Source organism: Rhinoraja longicauda, chromosome 21 (assembly GCF_053455715.1).
Source record: "Rhinoraja longicauda isolate Sanriku21f chromosome 21, sRhiLon1.1, whole genome shotgun sequence".
Lineage (NCBI taxonomy): Eukaryota > Metazoa > Chordata > Chondrichthyes > Rajiformes > Arhynchobatidae > Rhinoraja > Rhinoraja longicauda.
In genome coordinates, this window is record NC_135973.1 from 4,876,687 (window position 1) to 4,893,034 (window position 16,348).

General features: G+C 38.4%; 1 protein-coding gene across 2 annotated transcripts in view; it reads right to left on the bottom strand.

Annotated features, from left to right (window-relative positions):
• Window positions 1–16,348, bottom strand: part of smurf1 (SMAD specific E3 ubiquitin protein ligase 1) — a 70,646-nt gene that overhangs the window by 10,640 nt on the left and 43,658 nt on the right. For both annotated transcript variants that reach the window (XM_078417637.1, XM_078417635.1), the window contains exons 4-14: window positions 15,882–16,015; window positions 12,439–12,504; window positions 11,832–11,916; window positions 10,789–11,027; window positions 7,908–7,992; window positions 7,672–7,818; window positions 5,334–5,538; window positions 5,087–5,190; window positions 4,078–4,192; window positions 1,918–2,096; window positions 1,390–1,527 (exon numbers count right to left, since the gene is read on the bottom strand). In XM_078417637.1, the coding sequence (XP_078273763.1) occupies window positions 1,390–1,527; window positions 1,918–2,096; window positions 4,078–4,192; window positions 5,087–5,190; window positions 5,334–5,538; window positions 7,672–7,818; window positions 7,908–7,992; window positions 10,789–11,027; window positions 11,832–11,916; window positions 12,439–12,504; window positions 15,882–16,015 (1,497 nt within the window). The remainder of the gene's footprint in view (window positions 1–1,389; window positions 1,528–1,917; window positions 2,097–4,077; window positions 4,193–5,086; window positions 5,191–5,333; window positions 5,539–7,671; window positions 7,819–7,907; window positions 7,993–10,788; window positions 11,028–11,831; window positions 11,917–12,438; window positions 12,505–15,881; window positions 16,016–16,348) is intronic.

Consider the following 16,348-nt stretch of genomic DNA (forward strand, 5'->3'; position numbering starts at 1 on the left):
GTCACAAATAACTGTGCATCATTTTCAAAGAGCTGTGTTTAGGGAAAATAAAGGCGAAAAATGGAATAGGACTGTATGTATCAACTATATACAGGACGTTGCTTCACATAAATAACTAACTACGTATGAGGTGTCAGTAGGCTTAGAAAAACTACCATTGTGAAAACCCCATTAACAAGCACTTGTGGAAAATAGCGGTCGACAGTAAGAACCTTTATCCCCACTGGAAACGTCAAACACGAGAGGGCACAGCTTTAAGGTGAGAGGGTCAAAATTTAAAATGAGATGTGCAGGGCATGTTTCTGTTTACATGGGTACCTGAAATGCACTGCAAGGGATAGAGGAGGCAGATACAATAGTGGCATCAAGGAGGCTTTTGAATACAGAGAATACAGAGCTTTATTTGTCATTCGGTACCGAGGTACCGAACGAAATAACATTTCCAGCAGTCACACAAAAAAAAAGAACACAAGACACATAACCCCCAACACAAACATCCATCACAGTGACTCCAAACACCCCCTCACTGTGATGGAGGCAACAAAACTTCCGCTCTCTTCCCCACGCCCACGGACAGACAGCTCGTCCCCGACCGACCCGCACAGTCCCCGCAAGGGGATGGAAGTCCCCGCGGCCGAGCCGCACCGGGCGCTGAAACATGGACATGGAAACATGAAAATTGGCACATGGACATGTAAGGAATGGTGAGATATGGATCATGCGTGGGCAGAGGAAATTAGTTTAACTTGGCAACATGTTCAACACGGATCTGTGGGCTGAATGGCCTGTCCCTGTACTGTACTCTGATGTATGCATTCTATTACAATTAATTTTTACTTCCACAGCAAATTATAATTTGCATTTACTGTATTTACAAAACTAAATAAATGCTGAGCTGTGTTGGCCTGGTCACCCTCTAAGGCAAAATTATTGCCTGTTGGGGAATTGATGGCTCGAGGTGCAAACATTTATTGAATCCAAAAATGTATTCTAGAAATGATAGTCAATTAGACTTATGTGCAATCTAAGATACTCCAAACAAAATGCTGGAGTAACTCAGCGGGTCAGGCAGCATCTTTGGAGAAAAGGAATAGATGAAATTTCTGGTCGGAATCCTTCTTCAGACTGATGTGCAATCTAGACAGACAGATAGACGAATGAGGTTGATGTGCAATCTACTAGTGTTAGTATTTGTATGATTATGGAAAACATTTTTTTCCAGGCAAAATGTTCCTCAATCTATTAAAATACGTTACTTTTAAAAAAACTGGGGATGAAAAGGTCATAATGAACTCGCTTGAGCTGGGAGTGTATATTAAAAAACTGCATTAATGATCAATGCAACAAAAATTTCAATCACAGCCAGCAACGTGAAAATAAACCCTTTACCTAACATATTCTCGCTTATTCTCTTCTGTTACAGGAACATTTCTGCCATTTGGTTTCAGCTCTTGTTGAATAATCCGACCAAAACAGTTATGTTCTACACAAAATGTGTGATCTAGCACTGGCGTAATATCATTTTCACTGTAATATAAAAGGGTTATTAAATTAGTTGGATGGATGTTGCTCATTGCATTCTGAAATATAATATACTAGTGTATATCATACACCATGCTCAAAACAATAAATTAATTTATTTGCCATGTTCGGAGTTGTCACTTTGTACTAGTACATAGGTATTAACATATGTATCTTCTGTCTCATGGTAATTAAAATTGAATATAAATAATTAGAACATTTTACACAATATATTCTTTAAAATAACCCAGAAAATCTGTAATCTGAATTGTAATATGTATTTCAAGAAACATGAATAACAGTTTCAACTGTATCCCCTTTCAGCCAGGACGTTAATCGAGAGGAAAAAGTCAGAAGTTCATTCTGTTGTAATATAACTCCGTTAATTCAACTCACAGGATCCAAACCAAGCTCTTGTGCAATTCTGGGTCCACAGTTTCCAAGTCTGATAACTGGATAGGTTTTCCTAACAGCTGCTTATAAAATGGTAATGTGAAACCACCATTAATGTAGTGTCCATGGAATACAGCCAGTCCCATTATCCGGCCCACAAAATGGAAATATGACAAGTGCTCCTGTAGAAACAAAAACAGTCACTGGCTTAAGTAAAGAGTATAACACTGCCACCCTGTAGCCGACAAACAGCACCAGAAACCTTCGTACAATCTTCCCCATATCATGCTCTTTATTTATGTAACATTAACACAAGTGAATATTAAATGAAAACCAGATACAACCACAGTGTTTTCTGTCGTAGTCATACAGCATGGAAACAAACCCGTTTAGCTCAACTGCTCCACACCAATCAAGATCCCCCTCAACGCTAGTCCCATTTGTCTGCTTTGGCTTATAGACCTCTAATCCTTTCCTATCCATGTAGCTCTCCAAGTGTCTTTTAAATGCTGTTATAGTACTTGCCTCAACTACCTCCTCTGGCAGCCCATTCCATAGACCTAGTACCCTCTGAGTAAAAGAGCTCCTATTAAATTTTGCCTCCTTTCACCTTAAACCTATGTCCTCTGGTTTTTGATGCCCTACCCTCAGTAACCTACTCTCGGCATTAATCCAATCTATTCCACTCATGAATTTATACACCTCCACATATCATCCCTCAGCCTCCTAAGTTCCAAAGTCCTAGGCTGCCCAACCTCTCCCTGAAACTCAGGCCCTCGAGTCTTGACAACATCCTTGTAAAATGTGCTCTACAAAGTCCAAAATATATTCAGTATGCGATAATCATCAGGTAGAACCATGTTTTAAAGTGCAACAATGTAAAGTGAATCATGTGGTATTCTTGCCTTTACAGACAAGACAATTGACCTGAAACAAGATGCAACATTTGCAGAAGCAGGACCACTATTACCAGCAGCAAAACAGTTGCTGTTTTTTTTAAAGGAGGCAGAGTCGACCAGCCACAGACTTACGAATGCAAAGCACTAATAACACTTTTTGCTTAATATGTTTAGCCACCTTACATGACAAGTCAACCCGAAATAAAATTAACAATATCAATTTCAAATATATTTGTGTATAGTCAGTAATGAAATGGATGTTTTCTGAAAGTGGCTTTGGGGTAAGAAACCATTTACAGTAATGCTGTCCTTATTGCTAACAGATGAGAGCAATGAATCCATTTCATCAGCAAATATATTTCCATGTTAAAAATGCCTAAATGAATTTGCTCACAACTCAACCTAAAATAGAAAAGACAGCCAAGATTATCATACCCAAAGCGGCTTTATCCCAAAGGGAAATTGCATAAAAAGAGTTTAAAGATTTTGAAACCTTCCAGCTGCATTGGGAAGGTTGCATGATGCACTTTCTCAATCATTAAAGTCAAACTCTGAAAGGAAATGTGAACCAAATGTACAAATTTATGGTCACATTATATCAAACTTATATAATGTTAATGCTTTATAAATGCTCTGCCAGAAATGTGAAGCCGATTCTTCAACTTGGCAAATAAAGACAATGATATAAATTAAACAGAAACAAATCCAACACAAACAGGGACATTATAGTAAGGAAGTGAATAAAATAAAAGTAAAATCTGCAGAAGATGCACAATTTTCTGTTTGGAATTATGCACTTAGTAAAATAAAAAGCTTAGAGAATGAAAGATAAACATTAAATACATTTAATTGAGCAGTGGTTGATATATTTACATGATTTCACCATGAAATATTGCAGTAGTTATAGTGGGAAAGCTCAAGTGTCCAGAAACCAAATAATTTAAATCAACCTTGTAAAAACCTTAATAGTCTAACTCTCCTAACACAAAAAAAAATAATTGAGGCAGAGAAAGGTGGTTATGTTTCAACGAGCAAATAATCTTAAGGAATATTAATAAATATATCCCATAATTATATTTGCACTTTTTTTCCAGTTTAACTTTTAAACTCCGGCTCTTCTAATCAGGTGGTGGGAGAAGGCAACAACGCAGGTAAAGAGAATGCTCTATGTGACAAGTCCTTGCTCATCACCTAGAACACTGTCAAAACAAATTCTTATTAACTTACAATAATTCCAACTCTCACTGTGGCAGCAAATACTCACAGGGTTGACTGCAGAATCTGGATTGATCTGTAGTGTGTAGATATTATCAGTTGAATATTGAAATAGCCCATAGTAAGGATTCAACATTTCATGACAGAGCAAATACAACCATTCCCTAGAAAGCAAGCAAACACAGTTGATCAAAATTTATTAACAATTAGAACGTTAAAATGAACAAATAGGGTCTTTATGCCCTCAGACTGGCTTTCTATTTAGTCACAATCGCAGTTCTATTATTTTGATCCCAATTTCTGACTTATTATGGACATTCGTTTCATACTCATATTTATTAAATAAGGACTTACTTTCTTTTTAAATACCACCATTGACTTTGCACTTAGGTTAGTTTACCCACATTTGCAGCCTTTGAATTGCGGTGCTAGCTCAAAGGGCTGAATGGCCTACTTCTGCATCTATTTTCTATGTTTCTGTTTCTCCTGGGTTACTTAATCTGGTTACTTAATCTGATTCCATGGCAATATTCTTCAATTTTTTTCTCTACAAACAATTAATATTCCCTTCAACTTTCAGCTTGGACTGTTTGTGATCCGTTTGTTTGAGGATGATTAATACAATGTTCACTGATGGATCCTGAAGTGACTGTCATAATTCTCAAGTTTCTGTTCATTTATATTTATTTTAAAATGTAACAGCACATGGCCTAGTTTTATGGAAATATTTCTCTTCCGCTGTTCAAATTGCAAACCATCGTCTTCACTCAGTTCACCCAGTCTACATGTTCTTTGTGTGTGCCGCTAAACCCTAAGATCTTGCTAAGATATGGTACAGGGTCCATGTGCTGAGTGGGATTGTTTCTTTACTGGATATTCTGGTATTGTTGCGATGAATTCTGACAGATGTATGAATTTTAGCGACATCAACTGACTCCAGAAGTATATATTTCATTTTAAAATAACAGAATATTGTTAAGGTCATCCACTGCTAACGATGCGGTGTTGCAAGTATATTAAATCCTTCCTCAGTAATATGACTTACTGAAAAATCTTACCTGGCTACTCCACCGTAATCCAAGCCCTCTTCACTTCTAAATTTAACCATTAAACGCTTTTTCAAGTCCTTTGGTCTCATTTTCATTACTTGACGGTATGATTCCTATATGATACAAACTGAAGATGAGTCTCCATACATAAACAAAATAATTTTTTGCTAAAATGTTTTCTATAAATGCACTCTAAGGCTCTCTGGAAATATGCACTAACAAAAAGCATTTGGAATGCTCACAAATATGAAGTTACCTCAAAGATCTCATCCCGGGAGACTTCAATGCGACAGTGCCCTGCTTGTGGTTGTTGCAAAGCAAGCTCATGCCTCAGGACTTTCAACTTCTGCACCAGATCCCGCTCACATCGTGGGACAGACCACTCTCCCTCTCCTTCTTCTACTGGTACCTCCGGTGGCGCAGGCAAGGTCTGATTTGATTCCTTCAACTGACTCGGATTACTGCAAGAAAACATTAAAAGATCCCCACATTTATAAATGGTTTGAAGAATATAATAGCCTAAAATGCATGTTTAACAATGGTGTGCAGGCTGGTGATATTTAAGGCATTGACGGTGAGTAAAACTGTAGAGGTAAAGGCATTAACCTGGGACTAAAAAATAATTAAAATGGTTAAAAATAAACCAGGATCACTGGCAGTCCAATGAGATTTCCACAAATGCAGGTCACTAAAAAGTAATCGGTACAAAAACAATAAAGCTAATAAAAGCTTTTCTTTTGGAATGAGGATGATGGAAATGTGTTCCACTTCAGCTACACTGAGCCAAAATTACATCAGATTTGGAGTACTATACATAATTATGAACATAGCATTTCAGAAACAATTTAATTCTAAAAGGAATGCAGTATAGTTTCAACAAAAGTTTACATTTAAGTTAGATTACAAGAAGAGTTGATATAAATTAGATTTATATTACTGGGAAAAAGCACATTCAATCTGGGTCTTCTTGATGTGAGGAAGCAGCTCTACTAGCTGTGCCCACTGTGATGCCCTTCCTTCTCAACTATTTAACTTTCCTATCCTAATACGTTACATTACATTTATCTCACACAAGATGGCATCAGAGAGTGGTGACATTTTCCGTTCAACATTTTGTGTGAAGTTACTCTTGGGGTATTTATAATTACTGTATCTATTCTGTTTAATCTGTGAGCTTCATGAGAACAAAGAATTACACTGCATCCTGGAATACACGACAATAAACTGAACTCAAATTTCATTAATAATCATCCAGCAGTGTGAAGGTGGCCCCAACCCGAAACATAACTATCCATGTTCTCCAGAGATGCTGCCTGACTGGCTGGGTTACTCCAGCGCTTTGTGTCTTTACTTGCTTTCCTTGTTTCTACATGCAGCGACATATTGGGACATGTAACTGAGTATGTCATTTGCCACCTCAGTTTCACAATTGTTCTTAAATCTGCTATTCCAACTCTTGAATTTATTAACCAATAAAAATGTGGAATAATATAGTATGAAGCTTTGCATAATTCCAAATTCCCTTGCAAATTATGCTGAAGTCAGGTTTCAGGAAACTGACAATTACAGTTCTTGCTTGGGTACCATTTCCATCACAATTTCCCAAGGGAAATCGCACCATTGTTGTAGAATGCAGAGTTTCTCGGGTGTAAATTTCCTTGGGTGCTATGTATCACAAGAGATTCACAAAGCAGCAAGGATCTTCATGTCAACATCAGAGTCTTTGTGAAGATTACAGGCTTATTCTCAGATGACATGAGACTCCATATCCATCACTTTATGCCAATGGCCATTATTCAGGGAGCAGTGCACTACAGTTGCATTCATTGATGTGGAACAACAGCAGCATGTTGGTGGATGCTGACTGAGTGAAACCTCAAACAACTGAGGTCGACTTAACGTTCGTTTGTTGTTTCCCAGTTCTTTCATTTGCAAGAAGAATGGAAACAAATATTTTAAGTCACCAAAGCAGCAATGTTCCAAATAGAGGAGTTTATGCATTCTCCTTGTGACCATGAAGCAGTTACAAGGTCCAACATAGAAACGCTCCACACTCACTATTACAGCTTGTTTGAGATAATATTTGCATGCCACAGTAATTGTCTTTCTTAGTGATTATTTTTTTTGTTTTATCAGGTAAAAAGAAAATGGAATTGAAAAACATTTATTTTACCTTCATTGATATACGTCATGCCAACAATAAATGGCAAACGAGCAGATTTTAAGTTTTGTTTTCTGAAGGTTAGATGCCAGTTTTAAAACCCACACAGACTGCTGACCAACCTGATTTGGCCATGGGATGATGTGGTCACTGATGATGAGGAAACCAGGAAAGAGCGGAAATGGATCGAAAAACACAGCACATGTGATCATGTCGAAGAAAATTATAATTCTACCAAAGTTGTTCAATCAGAGAGTCAGGCAGCATCCTTGGAGAACATGGACAGTTGACGTTTCGGGTCAGGATCGTTCTTCAATGTTTGAAGGGTCTAAGTAAAACTGGAAATAAATACCTTACCTAAATGAAACAAAATCTGAAAACTGCAAGGCGTAGTCATTCCTAAGGAGGGTAAATTGCGATGTGAACTATTTACCTCATTATATGGTGCAGTCTGGGATCTGTGAACTGTGTTGTTCGGTTGTTGTGATCTACAAAATATATTCTTCCCGACACTGTACTTCTGACTTCCCACCCGGAAGGCAAAGGACCGAGCTCATCATAGTTAAAATTCGTAAGATCTCTGCAAAAATAAATCATCAAATTAGAATTGGGCAAATTATCTATATAGCAACTTTTCTCATGGAATTCTATTAGATTTTGTCAATTAACCTTGGTATTCGAGGATCATGCCAAGTGCTGACTCCAGTCTGTGTGTGCAGGAAGTAAATCTGTCCCTGTACCGTTGTTCGTTGCTCTGAAAACAAATAGACAACCATTTACGTTTTTAAAAAATATCCTGAAAAGCACTTGTTTTTCAATTAATACATCCTGCTCAAATATGCAGTTCAAATCCACATAAGATCAACATGTTTTGCCAACCCCAAAATTTTAACATTTGTAGTTAATGTTAGTTAACTAGTTTGGTGATAGAGCAAGGCTTTGAGTAGAGATGACACCAGAATAATTGATTAAAATTCAGTGTGAAGTTACAGCCTGCTTTTCTTTCTTCATCAAAGGTCTACCTAGATGATAGAAGATTATCTTCTGGAACCAGCAGGCAGAGTTGCCACACTCCAGCTCATGCTCAATAGCATTACACCATAATCCCATCCAAACTCATCTCCAAACTCCTGGACCAAAGAGTCAATATCTCCCTCTGCCACTGGATCCTTGACTTTCTGACCCATAAACCATAATCAGCAAGGTTGGGAGGCAAACCCTCCCACACAACAATTCTCAACATTGGTGCCCTACAAGTATGCATTGTCAGGCCCTTACTATAATCCCTATACACTCACGACTGTGTGGCCAAGTTCTGTTCAAACTCCATCAACGTTTGCAGATGTCAGTATTGTGAACAATACTTTGTTCAGATTTTGAACAATGATGAGATGGAATACACAAAACAGATAGAGAGCTCAGTAATATGGTGTCAAGACAACAACCTCTCCCTCAGAGGGGTCCCAACCCAAAACCTCGTCTATCCATTCCCCTCACAGATGCTGCCTGATCTGCTAAGATACACCAGCACTGTTTTCCTCAAAATTTCAGCATCCTTGCATGTCCGATCTCACCCTCAATGTCACCAAGATGAAGGAGCTTATTAATGATCTCAGAACGTGTACATGCCCCAATCAGCATCAATAGTGCCGATGTGGAAATGGTCGAGAGCTTCAAGTTCTTAGGTGTAAATATCACCAACAAGAATGTTGTAAACATAATTACTCTGTGTTCAACTTTCATTGCACTTTTAGTTAGGCTGGTTTTACAGAATAATTAAATGCAACATCTCTAACAATTACATTGATACAGGTGCATGCATATTGCATGCAGAAATTTTACGCACAGTATTTTAGATAATATAACTTATTTCATGAAGTTCTATTATCAGTTTCAGAAATGTATTCTCATAGAAACCAACTATATTTTGTATTTCTTCGAAGGTTTTTTAAAAAAGAATCAGCGTGTCACAATAAATGAAAGGTTTTTCACATAAGCACATTCATTAATATGTTGTACTTTATGAATTTGAATGAAAAGTAAGATGAAAGTTTCATACTTCAAGGAAGTTATGTGGATTTAGCATTGGTAGCACTGATTTCTGCTTTTCTAGACCCATTTTTATTTTTCAGTATATATTCAGAGATCAGCAGGAAATTGGGTGTAGATTTTGGCAAGATGGGAAAAATTCCAGGTGAAGTTTCCAAATTGAGATCCCATGGGAAATTCCAACTTTTTTCCTCCTAAGTATTAAAAAAAAGTTCAGACCTCAAAAGCAGTCAAAATGTGAGAGTACACAAATGTACACAGAGTACATAAATGTTACCAAAAGGGCCTCATGTAAAACAGTTAAAACTGTTTGCACAAAATAAAATGTTTTATTTGAATACAACTTTGGGTGACATATAGATGAGAAAAAGGGAGAAGACAAAAATTGATACGTGGATAACAATCAAGGCGACCATTTGGAAAATAAGCCATTCTCTGGTTTTGACTGAATATGGGCAAATAAGAATGAATCCAAACTATTTTGCTACTAAGGCAGAGGTGGGGACCTGACTGAAGGAATTCAAGTAAAAAGTTCTAGACATAAAATGAAAATAGAAAAGTTCTGGTTCAATTGTATGGTCGCACCTGATCCAGACTTTGCTATCAAAAAGGAGCTGACAGTTGGCTTCTGGCAGTGCATCACCATAAAGTGTAACTCAGGTAACTCAGCAGTTCAGGCAGCATCTGTGAATGTATTATTTACAGAAAGAGGCAGGGGCCCAGAATGTGCTGCAAGGGGTAGTGATGGAAGCAGATACATGAGTGGTGTTTAAGAGGCTTTTAGATAGGCACATGGAGGGATATAGGAATGGAGGGGTATAGTTCACATGCAAGTAGAAAAGATGGGAGTTGGCATTATATTTGGCATTGACATCATGAGCCAAAGGGCCTATCCCTGTGCTGTACTGTTCGATGTTCCACTCATGAGGCAGGAAGGCTGCTGAACTCTGAATCATAGTCGAGGAAGTGGTCAGTGGACTGGTGTATCCAGAATGGTTGTACAAGTAGTGCAAAGAGATGGCTGATCCGGAGTTCACATATTCTCGTGGAACTTGACACTATGATGGATTACATTATTCATGCAAATAAATTTTGTAGGTTAATTGGCTTCTGTAAATTGCCCCTAGTGTGTCGGATGTGAAACTGGGATAACATAGAACTAGTGTACAGGTGATCGTTGACTGGCACAGGCTTGGTGGGCCGAAGGGCCTGCTTCCACGCTGTTTCTCTACACTAAACTCACAAGCAGAGATCTTTACCAAACACACAACAAAAGTAAATGTCATTTTAACAAAAATAAAATAATTCAGTCCAAAATAAACTGACAACGCTTTAAGTCCAAAAACAGAAATCTGTGCAGTTTTCTTAAGGAGACCATCTGTGCCACATGCTTGTATATTTCTAAGGGACAATTAAATATTGATAATCAGTGGGTAGCCCCTGGGTATTGATATTTTTTTCTTAGGAATAACTTTTTAAAGTACTACTGAATCCAAGTTACCGTATCCCTCTGGTAGCACAGGAGACTGATGTCCATGAGGTCGGCTCTGTGGCGTGTGCATTTGAACTCGAACACCAAAGTTACGGATTCGCTGAGCCTGCAGTCTCTGTTCCTGGTTTGGAGACTCTATCAACTGGCAATTTCCTCCACCAGCTGCACCAGTTATGTCTGGAAATGGTACTGTGTCTTCCATTATACAGCTTAGCGGCCTTCCGGGTCCAGAATCCTCAAAAAGTGGCCTGACAATAAAATCATGTAGCATCACTGAAGTGGCATAGACATTATTTAGAAATTGGTATTCTTGTTAAAATATGGATACAGTAACCAAATACAAATTTGCTTAGATTTTTTAGGTAAAACCGGTCCACCATGGCCATCAACTACACTACGTTTGCAGCTCGTTCCTTTTATTCATCTAAAAGTGAGGGTTAGATAGATAAACATAACAGAGATAATATAATACAGCACAGGAACAGGCCCTTCAGACCACAATGTCAGTGCCGAACGTGATGTCAGGTTCTTCTGCCTATCTCTTCTGCCTAGCGTGATCCATGTCTCTCCATTTGTGCCTATCTAAAAGTCTCTAAAATGCCACTTTCATATCTGCTTCCACCATCATCCGTGACGGCACATTCCAGGCGCTTTGAGTGGTCTATTTTTCTCACAAATCTCAGTACAAAAAATATTTTGTGAATAATCCAGGTAACTTCCCCATATAAAACTGTTCATACTGTATGCTGTATTAAATAATTACATTGCTTACGTGCTGTTTAATGGTTCACTGTATATTTGCTGCAACATACTGTGTAAAATACTTTTTTTGATTACTATTAGACATGATGGTTTTGGGGAAAGATATTATTTTAGCTCCTATTTAAGCTTGTTTTCCCAGTCTGGTTACTTTTGTTAAGAGAGCAATGCTGAAAGTTGAGCTTAATTAGCTGCTTTAATTCTTCCATTGGGCTGGGCCCAAGACATTGTGACTTAACTTCACGCAAAATGTTTTCCAAGCAGCAATTCAAAGAGAAAGGGTCACAACTCACCCCTCAGGTAGATCATTATCCAGTATTCCTCTGCAATCGACAACAGGACCACCAGTTCCTATTCGATCTCGAGTTTGTAAACTTACTGGAAAAGAAAACCACAAAATTCAAGTTTATGCATTATATTTAAGTTATGCAATTGAAAGTCTCCAAATAGCCTCAGGACTTGGAGCCAGATCCTAATGTTGAAGGGTGGGTAATTTTCCTGTGGTTTCATGATAAAGTGAGGAATAATCCTATACTCTGAGACGGATTCCTGCAGTATTTCCCACCCCTCAGAAGGGAGGAATTGAACCTGATAACTACAATATTTCAGGCATATTCCTTTTACTAATATTTAGAATGAAGTTCGACACCAGAAATACTTATAAAGAGATAGATATGAGAGAGAGAAAGTGACAGTCAATTTAATCATAAAGATGTGCCTCTGAAGACTAATTATGATTTTTTTCACATTCTTGAACTAGGAAGACATACAACCTGTACAATTGACACGAAAAGGTTAATGAGATACTCAATATATAGCTCACCACCTCGATATCACCACCCAATCTACACAGAACATATTCTACAAATACTTTTTTTCAGTAAACATGTCAATATTTACCAACTATTTGTCCTCGTATTGTATCGCCGTCTGTGGGATTGAGCTTGCATAGATCCAACCGCTGATCTGGCAAAAAAGGATGCAATATTACCCGAACTGAGTAAACACATCGAAACATTGAACCAAACCCTAAAATCTTATACCTTTATGCAGTGCAAGCGACTACTTAATATATTTTGCATAATATTTAGCTGTGACATTATATCAAAGGTACGAGATCCAAGCCAATTGAGTGAATTCCTGAAGCCAAGTAGCTCATTATGGGCTCTGAAAATGGCTGGTATTCAACCCAACCCTGCTTCCTGCAAATCCCGCACCATCCCCTCTCCACCATTTCAATTATCATTAGGAAAGCTGTATTAACCGATATGAATATTATCCTGAAAGTACCCAATACAAAATATTACACAAGTGATATTTTTGACTAAATGATCATAAGATCATAACTGATAGGAGTAGAATTAGGTCATTCGGCCCATCAAGTCTACTCCGCCACTCAATCATGGCTGATCTATCTCTCCCTCCTAACCCCATTCTCCTGCCTTCTCCCCATAACCTGACACCCGAACTAATCAAGAATCTATCTATCTCTGCCTTAAATATATCCACTGACTTTGCCTCCAAAGCCTTCTGTAGCAAAGAATTCCACAGATTCACCACCCTCTGACTAAAGAAATTCCTCCTCATCTCCTTCCTAAAAGAACGTCCTTTAATTCTGAGACTATGACCTCTAGTCCTAGACTCTCCCACTAGTGGAAACATCCTCTTCTTTCCAAGCGAATGAAAAACATCTAAGCCTTTCATTATTCTGTAACTTTCAATGAGGTCCCCCTCATTCTTCTAAACTCCAGCGAATGTAGGCCCAGTGCCGTTAAACGCTCATCATATGTTAACCTGCTCATTCCTGATCATTCTTGTAAACCTCCGCTGGACCCTCTCCAGAGACAGCACATCCTTCCTCAGATATGGTGCCCATAATTGCTCACAATATTCCAAAGGTGGCCTGTCCAGCGCCTTATAGAGCCTCAGCTTTACATCCCTGTTTTTGTATATTAACCCTCTTGAAATAAATGCTTGCATTGAGTTTATTTTTACTACCGATTCGACTTGCAGATTAACTGATTAACAGGAAATCCTGCACCAGCACTCCCAAGTCCCTTGATTTCTGGATTCTGATTTCTGGATTCTCTCCCCATTTAGAAAATAATCTACAACTACCATCAAAATGCATGACTCCACACTTTGGTACACTAGATTCCATCTGCCACTGCCCATTCTCCCAACCTATCCGTCCTTCTGCGGAGTTCCTGCTTTCTCTACACTACCTGCCCCTCCACCTATTTTCGTATCATCCGCAAACTTGGCCACAAAGCCTTCAATCCCCTCATCCAAATCATTAATATACAACGTGAAGAGCAGTGGACCCAGCACTGAGCCCTGCAGAACTCCGCTAGTCACCAGCAGCCAACCAGAATAAGCCCCCTTAATTTCTACTCTGTTTCTTCTGCCACCCAGCCAACCTGATATCCATGCTAGTATCTGCCGTTCGATACCATGGGCTCTCATCTTCCGTAGCAGCCTCCCATGTGGCAACTTATCAAAAGTTTTCTGAAAATCTAGGTATACTAGACTCTCCTTTGTCTGTCCTGCTATTTACTTCTTCAAAGAATTCCAGCAAATTTGTCAATTCCAGCAAGACCTCCCCTTCACAATGCCATGCCGACTTTGGCCTATTTTATCATGAACTTCTAAGTATTCCATAACCTCATCTTTTATAATGGACTCTAAAATCTTACCAGCCATCCTATAGTTCCCACTTTTTTAATAAAAATTGCACTATTTTATAAAGACTTCTTCAAACGTTGCCTTTTCCATAACTCTTTGGATAGAAATGGAAGTACATTGTAAAAAATCCAATATCTTACAGTGAACCTATCAACAACACTGCAGTTAAATTCAAAAACGGTACTTTTTCACATTTTCCTTCAGTCAGAGATGCAAATATCCCAGAGGCCCGAGAATAAGGGCCGTTTTGGCAGGAAGACAAGAGTTGAGTCAAGAGTGTTTAATTGTCATATGCACTGAAATAGAACAATGAAATTCTTTCTTGCAGCTGCAAAACAGACTATTTCAGACTCTTTTTCGTTGCTTGGTTAGTCAGTGAAAACCTAAAAATGATCCTTGTGGTGCATTTTCTCAACAATTCTTTTCATCAAGGGCTGACCTGTCACGGTACAGAGTTGGCAGCTCCAAATTCCTTTCAGAAGTCAGAATAGCATGTCATCAAATATTCTTAAACTTTCACAGTAGCACTGTAGAAAGTAGCCTGAATGGTTGTTTTTGGCTTGGTACAGTAATTCCAATGCACAGGAATGCAAGTGGTTGCAGATAATAGCGGACTAAGCCCAATTCATGACAGGCACTGCCCTCTCCACCATCAAAAGCACCTACATGAGGCACTGCCTCGAGAAGGCATCATCTATCGTCAACGATCCCCATGCCCTCTTCTCGCTGCTACCATGAGGCAGGAGGCACAGAAGGCTATGATCCCACATGAGATTTAACCTTATCAGTACCTTGTATAATTGTAATAATTCTCTATTCCTAAATTCCAACCCTCTTGCAATGATGGCCATTATGTGATCTGCCTTCCTCACACATACCCCAAAAACAAGTGTCTTGGAGTGAGAAGGCTGCCAGTTCAAATTCTACTTGAGAATCTTAAATATATAACTGAGGTGACACTTTAGCACAATTGAGCATGCTGTGTGTTGGAGACACCATCTCTTAGTTTCGATGTAGTAGATGGGAAAGGTACTCTCAAATTTTTTTTTTGAAGAGGAACAGTGTTTTAATTTTCTTCTATTGTTTAACTCTTAATACCACAAAAAAACAATTTAGTGATTAATCTTACCGCTGCTCAACTGTCTTAGCTGTTTAGAAATTTGTTGCCATTTTTATCCACATCACAATAATGATTGGCTTTTAAAAAAATGAATGGGATACTATTCTTTCTTTCAAAGAAATTTCATCACAATTTGGGTCACATTCAAAAACATTTAGAAGCAAGAGAAAACAAACGTTCTAAGCCAATAAATTTTGGAAAGGGGCCTCCTCTTCTCACGATTACAAAGTTAGAAAACTAACATTACTTCGGAGGAACTGAATATGTTCTTGCAAATATCAGACTGTTCTGTACTACAAAGTTTGAAAAGTGAATAGGAAGCTGCTGACTGCACATTTTAGCATAAGGAATGCATTGTGTGCTAGCAATGACATATCCTTCAGTAGAATGCAAATATGAATCAGACGACGAGGGTAGACTGTGACAAGCAGAGATTCATCCTCTGTTACAGCCGCCTTCCACCATTACAATTGAATAATCAATCCTTCCATAGACATCAGCTTTTCTGCTTAAAAATAAATCAAGAAAGACTACATACAGCCAGTATCCTTTAGTCTACTGATGGCATTTGATAGCAGCCGAACACAACCCAGGAAGCCAGCTCCCTGTTTCTTATGTATTTTCTTGTGATTCCATATGCTTATAGTAATTGAGTCTGCTTTTCCAATGTACCTGAAATGGAAGAAATTAATCGCTATTAGAAAATAACACGAGAATATCTCCCAACATCTCCAACTGGGCAATTGATGAACATTTCACAATCTATTTGGTTCTGTGGGAGGAGGTTAAACTAATTTGGCAATAGAACATGCGTAAGGAGAAAACAGTAGTGGAATCTGCACAAACAATCAAGAAGCAAGTGGCTTTAATGAATAAATTGTCTTTCAGAAATAAGTGGGATCAGATTAGGAAAAGGATAGACACAAGGAACTGCAGATGCTGGAATCTTGCATCAAACACAAAATGCCAGAGTAACTCAGCGGGTCCGGCATAATCTCTGGAGGA